This window comes from Nipponia nippon, unplaced genomic scaffold (assembly GCF_047370975.1).
Source record: "Nipponia nippon isolate SJK-2023a ecotype South Korea unplaced genomic scaffold, ASM4737097v1 scaffold_4, whole genome shotgun sequence".
Classification (NCBI taxonomy): domain Eukaryota; kingdom Metazoa; phylum Chordata; class Aves; order Pelecaniformes; family Threskiornithidae; genus Nipponia; species Nipponia nippon.
Genome location: NW_028262358.1, coordinates 34,195,280 through 34,217,013, shown reverse-complemented (window position 1 = coordinate 34,217,013; position 21,734 = coordinate 34,195,280). Strand labels below are relative to the sequence as shown.

The 21,734-nt window shown below is 49.3% G+C and overlaps 1 protein-coding gene across 3 annotated transcripts in view; it reads right to left on the bottom strand.

Annotated features, from left to right (window-relative positions):
* The window catches only part of MDGA1 (MAM domain containing glycosylphosphatidylinositol anchor 1), a 147,029-nt gene that overhangs the window by 32,897 nt on the left and 92,398 nt on the right, over window positions 1–21,734 (bottom strand). For 2 of the 3 annotated variants that reach the window (XM_009475075.2, XM_087775426.1), the window contains exons 9-10: window positions 19,614–19,883; window positions 16,105–16,256 (exon numbers count right to left, since the gene is read on the bottom strand). In XM_009475075.2, the coding sequence (XP_009473350.1) occupies window positions 16,105–16,256; window positions 19,614–19,883 (422 nt within the window). The remainder of the gene's footprint in view (window positions 1–16,104; window positions 16,257–19,613; window positions 19,884–21,734) is intronic. The other variant, XM_087775427.1, reaches the window with a different exon arrangement.

The following is a 21,734-nucleotide window of genomic DNA, read 5'->3' as shown; positions in this document are numbered from 1 at the left end:
GGTACTGTGTTGGGGCAGGGACTGGCCCCTGGGAACCCGTGGCTGCATGTGGTTCTCACAGTGAACAACTTTGTACCTGCCTTACAGACTGTACCTAAAAGAGACCTTTGTACCTAAACAGATCAGGGTGCAAGTTGCTTAAGGAACTGCTTTCTGCACCCTCCTCCTCCTCCTCCCCCGGACAAGATGGGTGAGAGGGCTGGGAACTGCTCGGTGCCTTCCCATGAGGCATCTGGGAGCAGTCCCGGCAGGCAGGACCAGGGCAGTGACTCTGGGAACCAAGCATGAACTTGGCACCGGGATGCTGCCAGGATCCATTCGTATCAACAACGCCCCATGTGCACGCATGCAAGCTGGGTGCTGATCCAACTGGCATGCCTGCCACTCAGCCCTCCCATCTGCCAGCCCTCCGCACCGCCACTCTGCCAAGCAAAAGTGGAGCTGGCTCCTAGTGGGAGTCATCTCACCTGGGATCACTAGCACCAAACCCTCAACTATCTGGGAAGAGAGGAGAGGTCATAAGCCAGAAGCAGGAGGCTGGAGCAGTGTGGCTCCTGGCACTGGGCTTTTTGGGGAGCAGAGCCTGACTCAGGGTCTGGTGGCAGCTCCTCCCCGCAGGCTGCCATGAGCCAGGGCACTGGGAAGGCAGTCAGCAAACAGGAGGAGGTCAAGAGCCATTTTCCTCGTCTAGACATAACCTTTAGAAGAGAAACAAAATGGGGAGTCAGAGAGAAGCCTGAGGGTGAGATTCAGACAGTGCAAATTCCACCTCAACTGGGAGTTAGGTGGAATTTGGGTATCTAAAGCCTCTGGGAGCAATGGCAAATCACTTACTCTCCCACATCACTTAATCCAGGACAAACTGAGAAATCAGCCTCCAGTCTGGACTGCAAAGCTTTAGATCCTCCAGTTGAGTCTATCCTCAGGGGCATGTGGGTTTAACCAAATAAATACCTGGCTGCCACCCAGGTTTGGCTGTGAAACAGAAATCAATAAAGGCACATATGCCCCCCATGGGTAACAACTGTCCTGCTTCCCAGGAGAGACCTGGATCACTAGGTAACAGGAAAGGCACAGCTGAGGCTCGGCATGTACCTCCTCTTGGAGCACAGGGGAAAAGTTTTGCCAGGGTCTTTTCCCTCCACCAAATACTTTGGACCCAACTCTTCTCTCAGCCTTTCTCCTGTTTGTATTCAACCCGCCACTTGGACAGACCCAGGAACTGGCTGCCAGCAAGGCTGTCCTCCGCACATCCTTACTACAGTCCCTACAGTCCTGGCATCCCAACAGAACTGGCCCAGGATACCTTTGGAAAGACTGGCTCTTCTGGGTGAAAAGCAGCACGGGCCAAACGTATCCCCTGCGCTAGCTGCAGCCGTCAGGAAAGGGCCAGATGTACTGCCAGCACAGTTTAAAGGGCATGAAATTAGTGCAAGGGAGAAAAAGGGCACAGCTCCAGCCAGCTGCTCGCTCTGTGCACACAGAGCAGGTGCCAGCTTGCAGCCACTAGCACAGGTCCAGCAGACCGAGACATTAAGGCCAAGGTCTGGGTCTGGCTCTGCCTCCCCCTCCCTAAACATCCTTTGCCTCCCTGATTGCCAGGAGCAGGTCTGTACAGAGCTGCATGCATCAGTCCAGCAGGAACCCACTTTTTAATCCTCCACTTCAATCACCTGCTGCTGCCCTTGTTCTCCTGCTCCGTGCATGCTCTTCTCCCATGCTACCCTGGTATCTTCTTCCCTCCACCCCCTCCTCAGCCTCCTTCTTCCTTCTGATCACGCTGGCCCAGTGCGCCAGCTTAATATTGCTCTGGTGCAGTTAATAAAGCAGAGGCAGGCACAGAGGACAGTGAAATGCTGGCCACCTTATTAGAGATGCTGAAGCCTCAGTGGAGGATCTCACGCAACAAGCTCATTCATCACCAGGCTCGGGATGCTGCCAGTGGGGCCAGAACAAGAGCACAGCGCAATGTACAGCCTCATCTCTGCCCTCACCTCCTTTCATTTCCAATAATGAGAGGGAGGGGATGGGAAGGGAAAAAACAAACAAACCCACAGTTTCTACCAGCTGGCTGCGAATATCACACAGGCTGCAGAGGGGAGAACGTTCTTGCAGAATGGGTTTGCTAAAAACACCTTACAAAGGGCAAAATCAGCCCTGCGTGGGATGTATGTGTTCACAGGCACAGTGTGCAACCTGTCCCTTTCCCCTGTCACTTGTAAGCAGTATTAGCAACCAAGGGAGAGCACACTCACATACTCATATGGACTTAGCCATCAAGCCTCCGGGACCTGCAAACTAGGTCTGCCCTTTTTCATTCCTCACCATCACCTTGTGTTGGTAGGTATAGTCTGCCCAGTCCTCAGTCTTATCATTTGCGCTGGCTCGTGATGCTTAGAGAGTGCTTGTCCCACTGTGGCCAGCCGAGCCAGCTCGTAGTCCAGGAACACACACCAAGAGCCTCGGAGAAAAAAGCAGGATGCCACACTACCCCTGCCCCCTGCTTCCATCCCAGCTGGGACACTGTCACAGCAGAGGGGTCCAAAGCCTGACACCGCCACCTCTATGTTTTCTGTTTATGTAGGCTATTAAAGGAAAAAAGAATGTTGTTTTCGGACTGAATGATGTTTAAGCCAGGTACATATCAGCTAACAGACATAATAAAGCCAAAGCATATTAATACACGCATCTGTCAATAGTTAATGTTGCAGTCCTGCTCAACAAACCGCATCACGGATTCACAAGCCCATGGTAACCTACCTGTGCTGGGACTTGGTGTGACCTGTGTAGCTACGCATGTGGTCTCACAACCAGCTGCACATTAAGCAGCTGCATGCTTGTTTGAGGGAGAAATTAGAAAGAAAACCTGTTTCATCACCAAGCCCCAGGGAACTGTTGCAAACACCAGCTAGAAAAACGTACATTAAAATCACGCAGATTCCCCAACAAGCTGACCAGAGCAAAGAAACTGCTCTGCAGGCATCCAGCTTCCCAGCATTACTATTCACTCCTGCCACTCTGTCCTTACTTGTCCTGCTTCTTCAGCAACTTCTCAGCTCAGGGCACGAGCGCTAGCTCTGCTTTCCAGTATCTCCCCTCCAAATCCTTTCCACACATCCTCACTGTCTCTCCCTTTTTTCTCAGCCTCATTCAAATTCCCCTAGCTGCTCCTTCCTGCAGCACAAACAAGACGGGGGTGGCTGCCCGCACTCCCACTCCGTCCTCGCCAGCTAACCGCAGACGTGGGGCGCTGGGAAAGCTCCCAGCTCCCATCGCCAGCCAGCCTGGCCTCTCTGAAGGGAGAGGAGATGGCAGACAAAGGCAGGCTGGTCTGGCATAGCAGCCTCGCATGCAGGCTCCCTCCCTCCGGCAGGCTCTTCCTTGCTCCCTGTACAGCTCCGCAGAGGAGAACAGACAGATGCTGTCTCTGGCACGCGTGCAGGCGGGGCATTAGGCTGAGTCCCATCCCCCCCCATCTCCGGAGAGCAGATGTGCACGGGACCAGGAGCTGTGCAGAGCCTGGTGGTGCAGGAAGCATAGGTATCTCAAATAGGTTTGAAAGAAGCACGGGGCAACAATGTGGACAAAACAATCTTCGACTGCCCGTGCAGCTGGTGGGCTGCACTCTTCAAGCCACAAGCAATTACGGTGGTCTTCAAAGCTCAGCACCCTGGCAGCAGTAGGTGCAAGGGCATCTGTGTCTCTCATGCCCAAGAGAACAGTCTCAGCCAAGCTGCCCAGTTTCTCATCAGGCATAGACATCCCAGTTTAGCATGGTCCAGGGTCCTGAAGAAGGTGACAGCAGCAGAAGGGCACTTTTCCTCTAACAGGCAATACCACTCAGGATGTGAAAGAGCCTCCCATTTTTACTCTTTGCCAACAGTCTTGGACACATTACAGATGCAGCTCTGTCCTAAGGTGCTGCAGGCACCATCTCATATCAGATTTCCCCTGTGGCTGTGACTGCCATGAACTCATCCCAACAAAATCCAGCTAAGACAGCTGCTCCCTTCCAAAGGGAGTGTCGTTCACAAAGACCAGAAACACTCACACCATCACCCTCATCGTGATGGAACTGGCAGTGCCTGTGGCCTTAAACTGGTGACAGCCAGGGAAGATACTCCCAAGTACCCCATCCTAGGGAGTGAAAGGGGCTGAGCTTTGTTATGGTGCTAGTGACAACTCCTGGGATGAACACGGGGCTCTGCAACGCAAAATACCCTGCTACCTCAGCAGACATGCCTTGCCCTCAACTTCTGCCCCAACTGCACCTCCAAAACTACAGGATGTCTTGCAGAGAGGTAACTTCAAAGAGTTTAGATGCCACGGACTTCTTACAGTTAAAAAAAAAAAAAAAAAAGATGATGACAGGATTTATGTGTGTCAGAGTTTACAGTGTCAAAGATAGAGAGCAAATTATGCAAGGGCCAGACCCATTCTCCATTGCTGGAGAATGAGAGCCTAGAAGATGAGTTCCATAGGTAGAAGTAAGATCATTGTAAATTCCTTGGGAAAAGAGGAATGAAAAATGCTCAGAAACAGGGGCAGGAGGGAGGTGGGGACAGAGAATTTTAAGAACCTCTCCTGAACATGAGGCTCCAATATTTTCCGCAATGATGGAAAAATGTGCCATAAATCTGACCCTTCTCTCCCACTTCTTCCCATGGACTTTCTGACACACAGCAACAGATTGAGATGCTAGTCCTTGATGTCACCTTAACACCACAAGACAGAGCACAGGAAGATGGTTTGTCTTTGACATTGCAACAGAACACCACAGATTTGATTCTTGCTTTCTGTACTTTGGCAGATGGATAAAACCTCTCTTTACTGGCAGCCCCCTCCTATCCTCCAGGAGTTCAGAGAAGGGAAAAGCACGGCCACGTTCAGGGACACAGCAGGGGAAGTACACTCCTGGCTGACAGAGTCCAGTCCCCTGTCACCACAGGGGGTTACCTTTGCTTATTCATTTTATGAATGTACCACATCCCATCTTAAAAGCCATTCCCGTTTGCCCTGCTGCTCCCACTGGATGTCTGTTCCAAAGCCTGACTGCCCTTATGTTCTCATTTCCAGCCTGAATTTATTCACAAGCAGCTTGCACCCAGTTGATCTTGTGCCAATATTGCTCTCTAGCTTAAACAGCTCTTTTCCCTCCCTGCTGCTTGACCCCCTGACGTTTTTATAGACAGCAATCACACCCCCTCTCAGCCTTTGCTTTGCTAGGCTAAACAAGCTGAGCACTCTATGTCTCCTCTTGTAACACAGACTCACTTTCCCTGATCTACTCTATAATTGTTTTCTGCATGATCCCACTTGCTGGAGGTGGGTATCCCAGCCCTGCATATAGGATGCAGTAGCACTTCTCCACCTTGCCTGGAAGCACCTCAGGCTTCACCTAGGAGTACATTTGCCCTTTCTCACACCTGCATCTTACCAGCAGCTCCTTGAAGTCAACTCACTCACTCACATCGTTCCTCCACTTCAGTCATTTCCCACTGATGAGCTCCCAGCCTGTAGCAGATTCCTCTGATAGCACTCTCCACATGCATGACCCTGCATTTGTACTGCTGCATTTCATCCCACCTGAACCACTCAAGTAGTTTTCCATCTTTCAGATCTACCTCACAATATCCTGATCCTCCACTGAGGTGACACTGCCTCCCAACCTGGTGTCAGCTGCATGAAATTTCAGCAGCACAATCCTAATAGGGCATCCTGATCTGACTGGCTGGTATCAGCCGTGGGGAGGATGCCTGCCCCCTCAGCAGGGTAGCTGCCATCTGGAAAAGCCATTTGGGTAAGTTTCAGGTAGTGGAGAGATTTGGTTTGGATACGAAGACAGTCACTGTGATGTTTCTCTATAATCTCTCACCAAACTTCCTGTGCTTGTCAGATTGGATTAAAACATTTTCCTGGGTTAGTACTTCATCACCACCTTGAATGGAAATGATGTCAGGCATTAACAGCATCAGTTAAAGGGCTAGGATAAGTTTAAACTTGGATTTATTTCATTTTCCTTGCTTGGTGACCATTACTCATTAGGGTTTCCAGAGTAAATAATCACATTGCAAACAAAGTTGGCATTTGCCATTCGCACCAGTGAACTGAAATTCATGCCTATGTCATTCATCAGTCAAGCACACAGGTTCAGATCTGAGGGTTAAGCAAGCATGGATGGCCAAAGCAAATCCATTATTCAGTCTAAATGAGGAGTCCTGGAAGCTTTTTCTCCTAAATTGTCCTTAACAGGAGGCTCCCTTTCTGGCTGAGACATACCCAGCTCCAAAGAGAGAAGCAGCTGCGACCTTCAGTAGCTACCGAGGACAGCTGGAGCCACCTAAGCCAGGAGACAGTCTCTCTCTCTCTCTCTTCCTCTCGCACACGTAATCAGCTGCCCATCCTCATTAGGTGCCGAGAGCAGCAGTTTACAGCTTCCCAGAGAAGCCAAATTGGTGCTGTCATGAATTACTGTAAGTGCTTGTTCCACACTCTTCAATAATGTCTTTCATTAGGAGCTGATCAGAAAGCAATATGTATTTTATTAGCATATGTTCCCTGGTCTAAGAAGAATAGACCTAATCTTCACTCTGTCAGGGAGACAGTCAAGTAAAAGCCTTAACGGAGGCACAGCGTGACTGGCAACTTCACGAGCTATGGACTTACTGCGGCATCGCACAGCTGCACGTCCTGAGGAGGGGGAGCCCAGGAGCTGGAGAAGAAAAGGGTAAACTAGCACCTGAATCTGGTGATGGGTGGGAAGGGAGGGAGAGCCACACGCTCCCCAGGCTGTGCAAGGAGCCTGTGTTGGTATCGCTGTGGTTGGTACTGAGCTAGACAGGTTACGTGTATGCCTAGCTACACTTGTCATCTCTCTCCTACTGTCTCACAGACATATCTTCGATCCTGAAGGCACATGCGGTCCTTCTGTTCCGACTGGAAGCTCTATACTGCTGCTGCAAGATCCTACCTGTTCTTGACTATGCACTGCAGAGCCTGAAATCACCTCTCTGTTTGCAGCATGGGCATAAGCTGAGTAAGGGACAATATCCCTCATGTTGCTTCACAGCCCCCTCCTGCCCAGAGCAATGGTTCCCGTCTCTTTTGAGGCTCACGTCTGAAAACTGGCACTGCTCGGTGCCTTACTGGATCCAACTTTATACCCATCCCTAATCTCAGGGAGTACAGTCTCCTCTTCTACCACTGGACGTGACTGCCTGCAGCCAGACCCACATATGTGCTTATGTACCGTGCTGTCAGCACTTCTGGCTCCAGGGAGAAAAATCAAGCAGGCTCTCCATAGCCCAGGTTTGCTCAGCTGCAGCTAGGTTGAGGTCTGAGACATTTTGTCTATAATATACTTGTGACTTACCAAGGGAGACATGTTCCACCAACAGGAGTTGCCATCTCCCAGGCCTCTTTCTTTGGGTTCTCTACAGATGCTGGCAGAGCCCACTGTTAGGGCACCTTTACCCTTAAAAACAACAATTAATAAAGGATTGGGCTATTGCTTGGCAAGCAGAAACAGCCTTTGTGTGGGACTCTGGGCTTCCCAGTCTGGTACACCTAACGGGAGTATATAGGTAAGTATCATTCCAGAGCCTATGGCCACCTCTGCGCTTGCAGTTCTGTCTCTAGTAAAGAAGGAGCAGGCAGCACAGCATATGCAGGGAGAGCCATAAAGCCCTTCACATTACTCCACGCTGCCTGCACTGACAGCATGACTGCATAAGTTTCATTTCTTTATGAAACACAGTCAAAACATCTATCTAGTGCCTATTCCTGCCTGTTTGTCACTAGCTATGGGAGAGACTACATCGCCCTTCCAAACCCTTCCCCCTTCACACACTCTCTCGTCTTATCTCCAACAAGTTCTAGGAAGCAAGAGCCAGGAAAAAAAACCCCAAACCAATAACAAAACCAAAAAAGGAAACAGAAACAACAGAGAGAAGAGGTGGAAATAGGAGGGGGAACAGGGAAGGGGAAGAAGGTGCACAAAGAAAAGACTCTGAAGCAGCAGGAGGAACATGGGCTGACTACTGAAAACAACAGATGAGCAGAGTAAATGGGAAGAAGCTGCATCACAGCCCATCAACAGGGACTCTCAGAAAGATTCAATAACTAGCATGTACCCCTTGAAGCCACCAAAGGAGTGTGGATAAGAGATGCACGCAAAGGACTCACTCTTATCTTTGATACCTGGCAAGCATTTTTCATTCTGTGCTCAGCTTTGTAAAACACAACCCAACAGCCTGCTGGATACGAACAAGCACAATGGTGTGAAAACAACATCTCAAGCCTGCAAGGCTGATATGAGGGGTATATTGGCTGGGGGAATGTGATTATCTCTTCTCTCACATTCTCCTTACCCTGAATGAGCACTGAACAGTGGTGTTAGGAGCTAGAGATAGATGAGATTTTGCTACTAGATGTGTTTTAAGATCATATGAGCCTTTCCAGCAAGATTATTTATACTGTTCTTCTCAGGCACTGTAACTATTACAAACAGAGCTAAGAGTGGGAAAACTGTAATTATTCCCTTCTACTTGGAAAGCTAAACATATCCTGCTTTCTCTCTTGCCCAATCAAGTACTTGAATTGCATTAGGAGCAGTGCTTATGAAAAGTGAATGTTAAGACAAAACCTCTGCTGCAACCTTATGAATGCCAAGCCACCTTGTAAAACCTTCAACTACCCTGTTTTGGGCAGGTTACCCTACTTACATTAGATAATCAGAGAAGAGAAATGGTACCATGAGGCATAACTAACCTGCCACCGCTCATATTACCAATTTTCCCAGCTAACTGATTGCAAATGATCTGTGGACCAGGGATAACCAGCTCAGGAAAACCATGAATCATACTGAAGAGCAATTTGTGAATGCAAAAAGACAGAATTAGTCAGACTAATTCATTAGTTAGGCATCGTTTGCTAAGCTCTCGTGGGCAAAGTGAAGTCTCAATAGTGGCATTGGAAGATGTTAGGCAGCCCTAAGGGGGAAAACTCATCCCACAGCTCCCAGCCATTTCCACTGAACTCACCTGACCCATTGGTGCCAGTCAGGCCTGTATTGAGCTTCCCTGGCCAGCCTTGTAGGAATCACTCTGATGCTCTGACAGGACTAACAACGACCGTGGCTGGGCAGACACCTCCGCTTGCAGTGAGCAATGGCCAGGAGGAAACTCTCTTCCTTTCCATTGGGTGGAAGCTCTGCTGTTGCCGACTTAGTCAGTAAAGAATACATACAAGAAATGTGGAAAAAGCTCCTTGTTTCCCACCCCCACCAAACATCCAGCTGTCCTGGAGTCTTCCCTGACAGGACAGGTAGAGAGGACCTTGTTCTAGCAGCACGTCTCATTGACACATCATCCCCCGTGAACAGATTGCTAGGGATGAAAAGAGAGATGGTTCAACGTGCTGTCAGCTGCAGTGACTGACGTTGCGTCCCATTTTCAGGCAGCAGAGAGTATAGCTGAGGCAGGATCCTGCCCTCTCCGCTCCCAAACACCTGTGGCAAAGTTGCTACTTTACCCCCAGGTCCCACACAGAAATCTCCTTAAGCTTCAAGCACAGCTTGTCCATCACATGCTATTGATCAGCCAGCTCTCCTTCCACCAGCACATGGCTGCCACTCAATCCCACTGTATGTCCCCAACCTCTCCTCCTCTAGCAGCCTAAAAAGGCAGTGTCACCTCTCCCTCCTCTTGCTTTCCTTGGCTTTGCATCATGACGGCTCTTCGAACTGTCCGCAAAGCACACCTCCTGTTGACACGCTGGCTTCTTTCTGCATCCTTTTCTACCTCCCTCAGGGCTGAGTTCTGTGCAGCGTCACGTACGCCACTAGCACAACTGAAGGCAATTGACTTGAGAGCGCAAATGTAATCTGCCTATTCTCACTGCCTGAACAAAAGTTGAAATTAAAAAAAAAAAGAAAAAGAGCATCAGTAGGGGAGATGGGAGCATTAGAGCTGAAAAAACACCTTTTCCTGCTACAGAGGATGGCTCAGCAGGTAGATTGAATTGTGTTGGTTTGACGTTGTCCCATACGACAGCAGCCTGTGATCAGACATCAAACTGGCAGCCAAGTTAGGCAAAAAAGAAGACAGGACTAAAGAAGCTTTCTGGCAGGTGTGACTTATAAGCCACGCTACAACAGAAGGTCTGCTTTGAGATTCAGTCCTGGGCAAACATGGGGAGGTGAAAGCCACTGCAGTCCCCCGTCCTAATGCCAGTGAGACAGGATCATCACAACGTGTATCAAGTGAAATGACAAATAGTAAAGGGATATGCCATTTGTCACACCCCACACGTGTTTTGATCCATGCAGCGCATGCAGCCAGGGCCACCATCTGCTGCTTCACGGGAAGTCATGCTCCCTTCCTCGCCGCAGCCGGTTGGGACTGCGATGCTTTAGCATGGAGAAGGAAAGGAAAAGGGACTCGCACATCCCTTTTCCATGTGCCCTGTCTATGTCCCACACCGGGGCATCAAACTGGGACATCTAGTTAAGCAGCCCCTCAGCAAGAGGATTTCTCAGTGGATGCGGCACCACAAGCCCTTTCCCTTTTTCCAGGTAACACCAGGAGAGTGCACCACAGGTCACATTTTATCCAGAGCAGGATGAGGCCATACCCACTTTACTAGCCACAACTCCACCCTTTAAGCTTTTCATCTTCTAGTATGAAAAGCAGTTAAGAGGACAGCCCTGACTGCTTTTTTAGCTAAGGTGACATAAAACCTCACCATAACACCTCCTTAGCTCCTGCAGCCTCCCCCAGCTGAAAACCCCACCCCAGCACTAGTGGGGGGATGCACAGGATGGGGCCACTGGGGGCTCGGTGCCCCAGTGAGCCTCGGGATGAGGGCTACTGACCCAGCCCTGTTGGCAGCCCTGTGTGAGGTGGTTACCTTGGTGATGGTTGCCCAGACAGCATGTAATCCCCTGGAGGCAGCAAAATGTTAGACCCTTGGTTTACGAAGCGAGCTCGGTCACCCCCGCCTGCCTTGCGCAGAGCTGCCTTCTTCCCTAGCCCTCGGCGTCCCCCTGGCCCTGAGGTGCAGCCCGCAGGCCACCCCCTGAGGCGCCGGCTGCTCAGTTTCCCAAACAGCTTTGCCTGAAGCCATGGTTGTGTCTGCAGAAGAAAAAGGATTTCGTTCACCTCCCAGAGCACTGGGCTGGGCTGCTGCAAGGGCCATCACCCGCTCAAGTACACCACCACCTGCTCGAGTAGGCCAGTACCCCCTTGAGTACACCGCCTTTCTGTGTTCATAGCCTTTCCTAACCTGGGGCCCAATAAAAAAGTGAGCTTGTAATATCTAGAAGCAGAGAAAGCAATACTGCATGCGTCTGTCTTGCTTTTATACTCTTCTCCAGACACTAGCTATTGCTGAAGATAGGAGGAGACAAGCTTTTGCTGTGGATGTTCTCACTCCTGATGAATACAGGGCTGGGTGGATTATCTTGCTCTGGAAGTTTGTTCTACCCTGGCTGCACAAACTAGCTGCTTATTTTATTACAGGGCTGCTTACAAGCAGTGGAAGATACATCCAACTTCACTAGGCTGGTTCCTCATGTGCCAAGGGCCACGCACGTGGGTTTATCAAAGCATGGTGGTGCATGAATGGGGAAAGCATAGTAGTGCAAGTTAACAGTTAATGAGTTAGCGAGTTAACAACTAAACGTTTATGTAAAAGACTATGGGCTGATGCACTGCTTGCTCATCCTCCCTTTTGAGTAATACCAGCCCTGCTCGGTGCGTAAAGAGGACGAGAGACATCCCTGCCCTGGTCTGCGTGCCCTTGGAGGGGCGTCCGGCTCCGTGCGCTAATGAAGCCAAAGACAGACAGCAGTTGACAGACACTGCTGAAGTGGGCTCAGAGGAGAGAAAAAGAACAACTCAGAGGCAGAAATGAAGCAATACAGATCTGCAGCCCATGGGCCTCGGCATAAAACCTCTCCCGCTGCGTTGCAATGGCCGTCAGCAGAGTTAACCTTCCGCTCTAATCACAATCATTAAATTCCTGCTAACGCCCCTGTCCTATGTCTGTCCAAACAGCTCTGTTATCTGTCACCTCCCCACACGGTGAGCCCGGCTCCCCACTGCCGCAGCTCTCATTAATGCTGCTCTGGCTGGCTGATGAGGCAAGTGGCAGCCGGCTCCAGAGCCCAGATGAGTTTTGTAGACAGCAGGGGATGTTTATCCAACATGGAGGGGATGAAAGTACAAAGAGAGACCATACAATTACTCAGGCATCGCACAGGGCCAGTCTCATTAAAGACAGTCTCCCTGACAGGAATTAATCTGAAGTGACAACCCAGTGAGCTAATTTAGCAAATGGGTCTGGGGCTTGGCCCAGTGCAAATTTCAGGGGTCTGTCTGGCAGGTAGAGCTGAGCCTGCTCTGAGGAGGGGAAAGGCAGGAATGTGTTAAGCTGGCCCCGTTCTGGCCCAAGCCTGCGTATCAGAAGGTACGGAGGAGACGGCAGCCTCAGGTCTCCTTGAGGGGCACAATGAAGATTAAACTTCCCTACTGCACCAATACCTTCTCCTTCCTCTTTCTCTTGCAGCCTCAGGTCACAGATGGGTTCCAGCTCATTAAGTGCACAGTAATTCTGCCACTATCCCCTGTAACCGTAACCACCAGCCCAACTCAGATCTTTCCTCCAGGATGCAACCTGCTTGCAATATTAGATGGCTTTTCATTTCTCTTTAATGTTAGAGCAGAGCTCTGGTAGGGGATAAAATACACAGAGAGAAACAAGCAACTTAAAAGGCTTTTTATTTTTTAAGCAAAGATCTGGTTTGGGGAGGCTGCTTTGAATCCCCGAGCAATGAAAAACATTTTCAGTTGGAGTGCAGTGCCTCAGTGCCTTTCTATGCTACAAGAATATGCGGAAGAAAAAAATCTGACCAAACAAATAGCCCAAAAGCCTCATGGCATCTGCCCACAACCAAACCACCCAAGGCTGTGAACTCATTAAGTTCACTGGCTAAGGCGAAGTAAGGTGGTCGGCATTTGGATCAGTTGCCTTGGACCAAGAAAGCAAAAACCTCCCAAGCCGTCAGGACGGACGTCTGTGAGGCCCCTGCCATTCCTCAGCGAGGATGTTTTCCCCGCCGAGTGGCCACTCAACACAATGCCACTGCCTAAGCACACCTGACCGACGCACTCCGGGAAAGAACAGCCTATTTGCTGAGACATACAACAGAGGTTTTACAAGAAGCTTGCTCCACGTTGATATCATATGCGTTTTGCCTGGGTCAGTAGCTCCAAGCTGTCGGGCTGTTTATTTGGTTTTAATCGAAAGTGAATTCTTATTCTACTGGAACTGGTACCTCTGCTGCGCCGCTCAGCCTGCTCTGCAGTGCCGGGAACAATCAGCTCTTGTGGAAATGCACCTGCCCGTCTTGCTGGGAGCCCCCATGCACCGCTTAGGAAACCAAATTCTCCCAGACTGCTTGCAATCCCCCCAGGAATGCCCAACCAGCCCTCAGAAGCTGTTGAACAGGAAGAGTTGGAAGAGCCAAAGCACCAGCCAATTAATAAGCAGCACTTTTACTCTCACCCAGCCCTATTTTCAGCAGCTGCAGCAAGCAAATTTAATTCAAGGGTTCCCAGGTGCCTTGCAAAGCATCCTGCTACTTAGGGATCTTCGTATTACATATGCCAAGAGCTCTTCATACAAACTGGGGAGAGCAAAATGAAAACCAGTAGAGCATTTTACAACCTGTGAGCATCCCAACTGGCTGCCCTTCAAATTCCAGCTCAGCAAGAGTTAACATCTCCCAGACAGCCGCTCACCGCCCTGAGACTGCAGGCTGCTGCTGCTGCCCCATTCATCCTTAAGATGCTGAAGAGCACCTGCCACCGACCACTGAGGCTGAGGAGCTCCCAGGGCTAGAGGAGAAGGTGGGCTGGCTGACTGGGTAAGCTTTCATCAGCTTGATGCTGGCAATAAATCAGTCGTGACTGGCTGCGTGTAAGGCCGGTTTTATCTAGGGAGAATATTCCACTTCAACCCTAGCTCTCTAGGAGGATTTTTGTGCCACCACAGCTTCTGCCTAGAAGCCAGTGTACCCAGTGAGGAGAGCACACAGGCAAACGGCGGCTCCGTATTCAGGCAGACAAATCTCCTTTCTTAAGAGCTCTACAGTCAGCAACGCTTTTAAGCTTTTGAGCTTTTCACAGTTATATTCAGTAATGTCTCCACATTCTGCGGGCCAACGATGGAACAGCAGGACATGAAGCTTAGCCCAGGCACCCCAGCACGGAGAAGAAAGTGCGACAAAGCAGAAAAGCCTGCGGGATGTGGAAGAGGGCGACGGCGCAAGGGAAGGAGTGAAAGGTCAGGAGCTGTCACAAGGCTGCTTGGAGCCCAAGTGAGACATCACGGGGCAAACGCCAGGAAGGCAAGACAGGAGCACAGAGGCAGCTCTGGGAAGCGGCAAGTTGGAGACAAGAGGGGATGTGATCCTCTGGGACAAGGAAATGAAAAATGCTCAGTGAGACCTCAGTATGGCACATGGAGATGGACACCTCACCATGAAATGCAAGTGTCTTCGTCAGAGGAGGGCCAGGAGGAGGCAATACCATGGAAGCCTTTTCCAGAGTGCTTCCTGCTTGTGTTTGACAGAAGCGGGGACAAATCTCCCTTGCTTCCTCCTCGCTCTGCCCTCATTCAGACCCAGGCCACTGCGATGGCACCTGTAGCCATTTCTAGGAGCCTACCCATACATGAGACTGGGCTACAGCAGGGCCACGGTATAACACTCCTCTAAAACACACCACTCAATAATCACAACTATGTAGTGATGCTGCAAAAGAAACATTAACAGCAGTAACCAATGAGGTATGAACAAAACCAGGGGGGGTTAAATTTTCACAGGCACTCAGCTTCCTTCATGTCACAACTTAAAGCAGAAATGTGATTTTCCCTTTTCTTGATCCCTTTCAGTAGGAGCTCAATGCGGAACAGATCCAAGATTACTTTCAGGCACTGTGCAAAAGGAAAAAAAACCTCAACATCACTGGAGAAGGATAAAAATCACAAATTAGTTCATTGAGTTGCAGTGCTGATAATAGCAAAACTCGGCTAAGAGGGAAGGGGTACTATGACAAACTGCCTTCATTATTAGAGGCTCCCCTGTGTCCTGTATTATTATTAAGCACTGACAATGTGCTCCACGCGGTTTGAGTAACAAACAAAGGCTGTCCCACCCCAGAGAGCCCACAATCAAATGGAGACATAAAACTGGAGCCTACTGTGCAGTACTAGAGGAAAGAGACACTTTGGTGTTTTTAATGATTTTGTTTTCTATCTACAGTAAACAAACTTTTCCTTGCAAAATACATTTGCTTCCAAGCTACCACTGAATGGCAACAACCACCAATTTTAAGTGTCCCCATTTTTAAAAAATGTTGAACACAGGTACTTTGCTGAGCATGGATGAAAGTACCTGGCAATCCTGCTAGGTAAATGTGCTCTTTAAAAACATCAGACTCTTCCCTAACCTGCTCCAACCAGTGATCTCTTCAGATTTCCCTCCCGCCCCCGGTTATGATTTCTCTTTAGACTCAGAAACCTTGAAACCCACTTCTCTTCCCCTGCAGAGTTTATATAGTCCAAATAGCTTCATTACTGTGACAGTATGAAAGCCCTCCTGCAACACAAACAGCTGATGACTTTTTCCTGTAGTTCCTGCCTGGAGAGCTCTTCAGCTTATTCCCTTTATTTCATATGAGCAAGGAGGGTGGAATTCCACTCACTTGAGTCTTTGGCCTATAAAATCTACAATACCTACTAACAACTGTGGGGTTTTGTTCACATTAAAACCCTATTCAAAACACTAAGCATGAACAGTCCGATGGGAGGCAGCAGGGCTTTGAAAGCCCTCGATTGTACCCAACACCAAACATAAAAACAACTGCTGAGCTGTGCACTTGGCCTGTCTCTTCCATTCGGTGGGGAAGGTGCAAGACCATCAGGGTCTGGCAATTTCATCACCTTCAGCTCTTAATCAGCAAGGAGACATTGATGTAACTGCCTCCTGAGAGGTCGTCTTCCCAAGGGCATGCGCTGAGGCTCCAGAAGAGCAGACCTTACCTGCCGGACTTCCAGGCGGTACTTGAGGATGGGATCTACAGCATCGGGCTCCTTCTGTGTCCACTGCAAGATGTAAGAGTAATTCTTGGATTGCTTCTGGCTCAAGGTGGGGTTGGGAGTGTCGTAGTAAAACTCTGGGCTGTAAGCTTTTGCTGGAGGGGAGGAAAAAAAAAAAAAAGAGGGAGGAAAGTAAACAAGTGGGATCGAGTGGAACATAAATTACAAAGAGATGTGGTGAGAGTGGAACAGCTCTGCTCACTCAGCTCATCCACCTGCCTTTGACATGATGGACACCTTTACTATTGTAGTTGGTGTTGCACTGATGTGCCGTCATTTTCTATGAATCACTACTGCTTTCACAGCCTAAACTACTGGGAGGGTTAGCAGCCCTGCAACACCAGTAAGGCATGACTGACACCAGAGAAGGTGGGAACAACTTCAGTTCTCCAGCTGGAACCAGCTCTAATCTTTTCTCTCTTACTTTGTAGTTAAGAGTGAGGTAACAGCTTTAAACTGGCATTTCTTCTGTTTCATCTGCTGCTTTACAGAGTCTCCCACTAACAAACGCCGAGAAAAGATCATTTGGCCAGTAGGTCATAGGAAAAGTGCTATTTATCACACAGGGACCATGGCATTAAAAAGGAGACCTTGCTCCTTCTGCATCTCCCCTGCCCTGGCAACACAGTGCTCCAGCCTCTTTGTAACACGACAGTCAACTTGGCAGCAAAGGGGATGCTGACCTCAGCCTGGGTAAAAACACCAGGAGCTTTTGCAGGGGCGGAGAGGTCTTTTCTAAACCCACGTCTCCCCTTAAAAACAGAGGGTAGCAGGAAGAAGGGAAACACAGGAGAAATGATGTACCAGAGAGAAACTGGATGGTTCAGAGAAGGGATTTCTCATCATTTCCCTAGCTGCTGCTGTCCTGAACCACTAACAAACATGATTTGAAGGCTACTGCCATGCAGTCCAGCAGTTGGTGGACTAATGCACAGAGCCCAGAAGCAACTCAAGGTCTTACCCACAACTAGTCTTGCCCTATTTGAAATTACCTTCATTTCACCCTTTTGGCAGGTCCTGTCCTGGACCAGGAAGGAGCTGGGCCTGAACCAAAACTCTCCTTTCTGGGTTCAGGTCCAGTCTTGACCTGCACAGACCAGAAAGATGTCTGGGCAGCAAGGGATGCTGGAGAGCAGAAGAGACATAAACACCATCTCCCCAGGCAGTCTGCTGCACCTTTCCACTTGAATCACAGGCCCTGCCATTCTGTGTGGTTATAATTAGGCTCGAAAGGATTCAATGTTTATTTTTTATGAACTCAGATGGATAATATTGATGTTTACTTCCAAGTCCTTTTCTTCTTATTATTTTTATTGACTTGAATTTTTGCACAAGCAAGAAGTTCAGAACCACCTTAGAGACTAATTGCTGCTTATTCAACTTGTATTGACTGTGGAAGTCAAGCTTCATAATGGATCCCAAAATAAAATCAGAACTGATGATAATCATCATCTTGCATGATATTAATACCTTATTAATTGACTCCAAGATGGAAACGGAAGCTAAAAAAAAAAAGCCTTCTAATAGAAATGCGGCACATCAAGATACTTTGGAACTTCCTTTCTGGAAACGTTTACCATTGCTGGAAAGTTTTGTCTTTCGCTTACAGCTGATGGGAATTGCTGAAGGTTATTCACTCCATCTTTCAGGGCTTTTCTGCAGTTGTAGCTAGTAGGAAAGAAGGTGGTGACCAGTATGGGCTGCCCTGAGAAAGTGCTCAAGGGGAGTGGGTTGGCTGTCTTGCTGCCCTTCCAAAACATCTCAGAAAGCTAATTTTCCATCCACAGAAGAAACTAGTTCCATCCTGGGCAGGTTTATGTACTCTATTTCCAGTACACCTGAACACCTCACAGTCACAAATGAGTCAGTGCCTCCCTGTCAGATAGGAAGGTTTATGGTCCTCCTTTCACAGAGGAGAAACAGAAACAAAAAGAGACTATGCCATTCACCCCGCTCACTCAGGAAGGCTGTGGCAGATGGGAATTAAAACTCCAGCAGTCCCGAGCCCAAGCACAGCAGTCTGGCCATCAGATTATTTTTTAGGTTGCTCTACAGGCTCAGAAGGTCTAATTGATTTGTAGTTGTCCAGGAGACAAGCAGAGATGTCTGGAGCTGACAAGCCACCATCAGATACCAATGCCTTGGAAACAGAGAAGGGATGCAGGAAAATAAATGCTTGTTGCTTTCCTGATGACTGGTGTCCAGGGATGAATGCTGCTTTCTGCTGAGGGGATCTTCTCTCGTGGGGCACAGTATGGCACACTGGGTGGCAATATGTATTGGTTACTACTTCCAGCAAGAAATTCAGATCCTGGGAGCATTCCCAAGCTTGCTAGGGACAAAGTTTGCCATGGTGGCTCATAGTGGGGTATGGTTTGCCATCATTTAGTTAGTGACGTGACAGTTGTAAGCATAGGAAATAGGGTAGAGAGGGCCAAAGCTCTTGAGCAAAATCCACTGCCAGACAAATTCCAGGAGATCTCAAGGGGTGAGAGCAAGGTCCTGAAAAGGGGCTTAAACAGTAGAAGTGGTTTGGGCTTCCCCATTTCTGAGAGCATCTCAGAGTTACAATATACCTGAGCTCTTCCAAACCCTGGGAAAGAGCTGCTTCAAAATCAGGCCTCTCTGGATGTTATTTATTCTCATTTGTTCAGCCCTGACTTGAAAAGTATTATAAATTGGCCCTGGTCTGAAAACCCAGTATTTTGGCTGAATTTACTGCTTATTAAGGCAACTTCATCGGAGAGCTTGTCTAGAAACTGGTGCCCAAGTCAATTCTGGGGTCATGGGAAAAACAGATTTAACGATCAGCTGGAGAGGCTAGGTCAGATGTGTGGTTTTAGATGCTATAACTCTGCCATCCCTCTTTGCAGTTGCAGGTGCTGGAGAGGAGCCCTGTTACGGTGCCTGCTGGGTTCACAGAAAACTGTGAGCAGCAAATCCACTGAGTACTAGTATCCATTTCCAGCTTACGTTTGTCCTAGCAGGCATCGCAACACAAAGACAGCCAGTGGACACAGGGAAGGTACAGGAATACATTTTTTGTTTGTTTGTTTTCAAAGGGGAAATTAAATGGTTTTGGAGGCTGCTGAGGGGGATGTAGAGCCTTTCACTCCCCCTTGGTCAATACTGATTTACAATACAGGTTGTCCAAGCTTGAAAGCTGATGGGAGCCTCAAGTTTAAGTCCTGTATCTTGCAGGCAAGTGGTCAAACACTGCTAAAATGTACTGCCACTAACTGCCCCAGGTCCATCCCAGACTTGACGGACTGCCTGAGTGATGGAGGCAGATCTCCCTGTTGGCTTAGGGGAATTCGCCCCTTTTGAACACAGTGCCATGCACAAAGGAGGCAGCAGAGGTTGCTTGTACTGGCACCAGTTTATTGGGAGCAAGCTTCCCACCTCCATGACCCCATCCAACAGCTAGCTCTGATGTGCGCTCTGTGACTTACCAGACACCTGGAAGAGGCAGGTGGAGACCCCTACATCATTGGAAATGCTGCACTCGTAGTTACCGCTGGTCTCCCGGCTCACGCTGTCCACCTTCAGCTCCGAGTAGTCCTGCTGCTCTGCCAGGGGCTGTGCCAGAAGGGTCCCGTTGAAGCGCCAGACGGAGGTGGCCACCTTCATGGGGCTGCCCTTCAGCATGGTGCAGCGCAGGGTGATGCTGCGCCCCATGCCCTGGCGCACGTCCTGGAAGGCCGGCTCCACCACGGGTGGGACTGGAGACCAAACAGAGCAACAGACGGGGACGCAGTCAGGGAACAGCCGTCTCGCTGAGCACGGTCACCCCGGCAGTGCCTCTGAGAAGACAGGCACCTATGATTTCCAAGAGGATATTTATTTTCTAGTGGGAACCAGGCTTCATCAAACCAAAAGCAGCAATAGTTGTCTGACATCCCCTTATGACTGGGGTGGGGCCACCTCCCACCTCACTCTCATTTATTAGGTAGGAGTGGCCTTTAGCAAGTATTCATCCCCTAGTGAGATGCTGCTTGAAGAACCTACCAAGCCCTGCTCTTTCATGTGAGAAGTGCAACTCCAGCAGCTGAGCACCATAGCTTGAATCCTAATCAGAATAACCATAGTCCTCATACCCTGCATAAACTGCACTCTCTGAGCAAAAGCAGGTATGCTCCCAATCGGTTACATTCATGTTCTTCTGGTCAACATCCGACAGTGTTATCAGGGACACCATGTTCAGATGGAGGGATACGCACTGGCTGTCCCTACAGAGCACAGACCTGAAGGGGTGTTAGAGGGCCTCTCCCAAATACATCAATACAACATATCAGGGACTGGCTACAGGGACTCTGGGTCCTATTTTTATCTCTGGCAACAATTCCCTGACACTGGGAGGCGAGTCATGTCTCCCCATGTCAACTTCTTTGCCAGTAGTGTGAGAATGGTGATGTGTGGCCACCTCCTTAGCAAAGGGAGGCTATTAAGTCTTGTTCTTTAGCACTTGTAAAAATTTACAGGAACCTTATGATTTGGGCATGGTTGAGGCAGAGCAAGGAGAAAGTCTGGATTGGTACTGCTTGGGTTACCCATTATTTAATGCAACGGCAGAGGACTTAAGTCTCCACAGCCATCTGATGGAAGTTTCACTTGCAATAAACTCTTAATTAAAACACTACAGCATGGGAATAACCAGAAGCTCTCCCTCTAAAATGAAAAAGGCTTCCTGAACACAAAACAGCTGTTAGCCTGAATGTAAAAGAGGAAGAACAGATTTATAGCAGCTCCAGCACAATCACAACTCACCTTCTCCAGGTTCAAAGCACCTGCTCTTCCACAGACAACTTCTGTGCACTATGGATCTACAAAGCACTTGCCTTCTCTAAAGGTCCACAGAGCTGCCAAGCACAGCCAGGCCCAAAAACCTGCAACAGACAGCCTCTGCATCGCCACAGACACAGCTCCACCAGGAACGACGGGTCACACAGCGTCCCTGCTGCCCTGAACACAGCCATGCCTGGAGGGCTCCAGCACACCAGTCTCTCCCCTCCCATAGCCTGATCCCAGCAAGACCCACCTACAGCCCTGTAACACTAGCGACATCTCCATCTTCACCACAGATCATGGTGGCGCATGCACCACGCCGTGGGTCTGCATGCAGTGTCCCCTCTCCCAGGGACACAAATGCATCTGTGGGTAGGCAGCGTACAAGCATTCCCCACACCTGGCAGCCCTTGCTTGACAGTGGCTGATTGTTTTCTAGGTACCTGTTCTCAACTCTCACCCTCTGGGCCCTTTGCTGCACTTAAGTGGATTAAAAACAGCCCTTGACTGAGCTCACGTTGCTGTGCTGAGTGGCATGGTCAGCTCATTACAGATGGCTTTGCTAGCAATGTATTTCTGCGGGTGCTCCAAGCGCTGACTTGCCTTTGGCTCACACGTCTCCCACCTCACGGTGAGAATAATGTGAGAAGTTGTTTGATTAGACCTAGTGCCATGAATGTGTCATCTCCATCCCTAGCTGCTATCCCATTTCTTGGGTCACATCTGCTCCTTAATTGAAGCTGGTGGGGTCTCACATTATAATCAAGGCCAGCTGGTGACATAGGGAG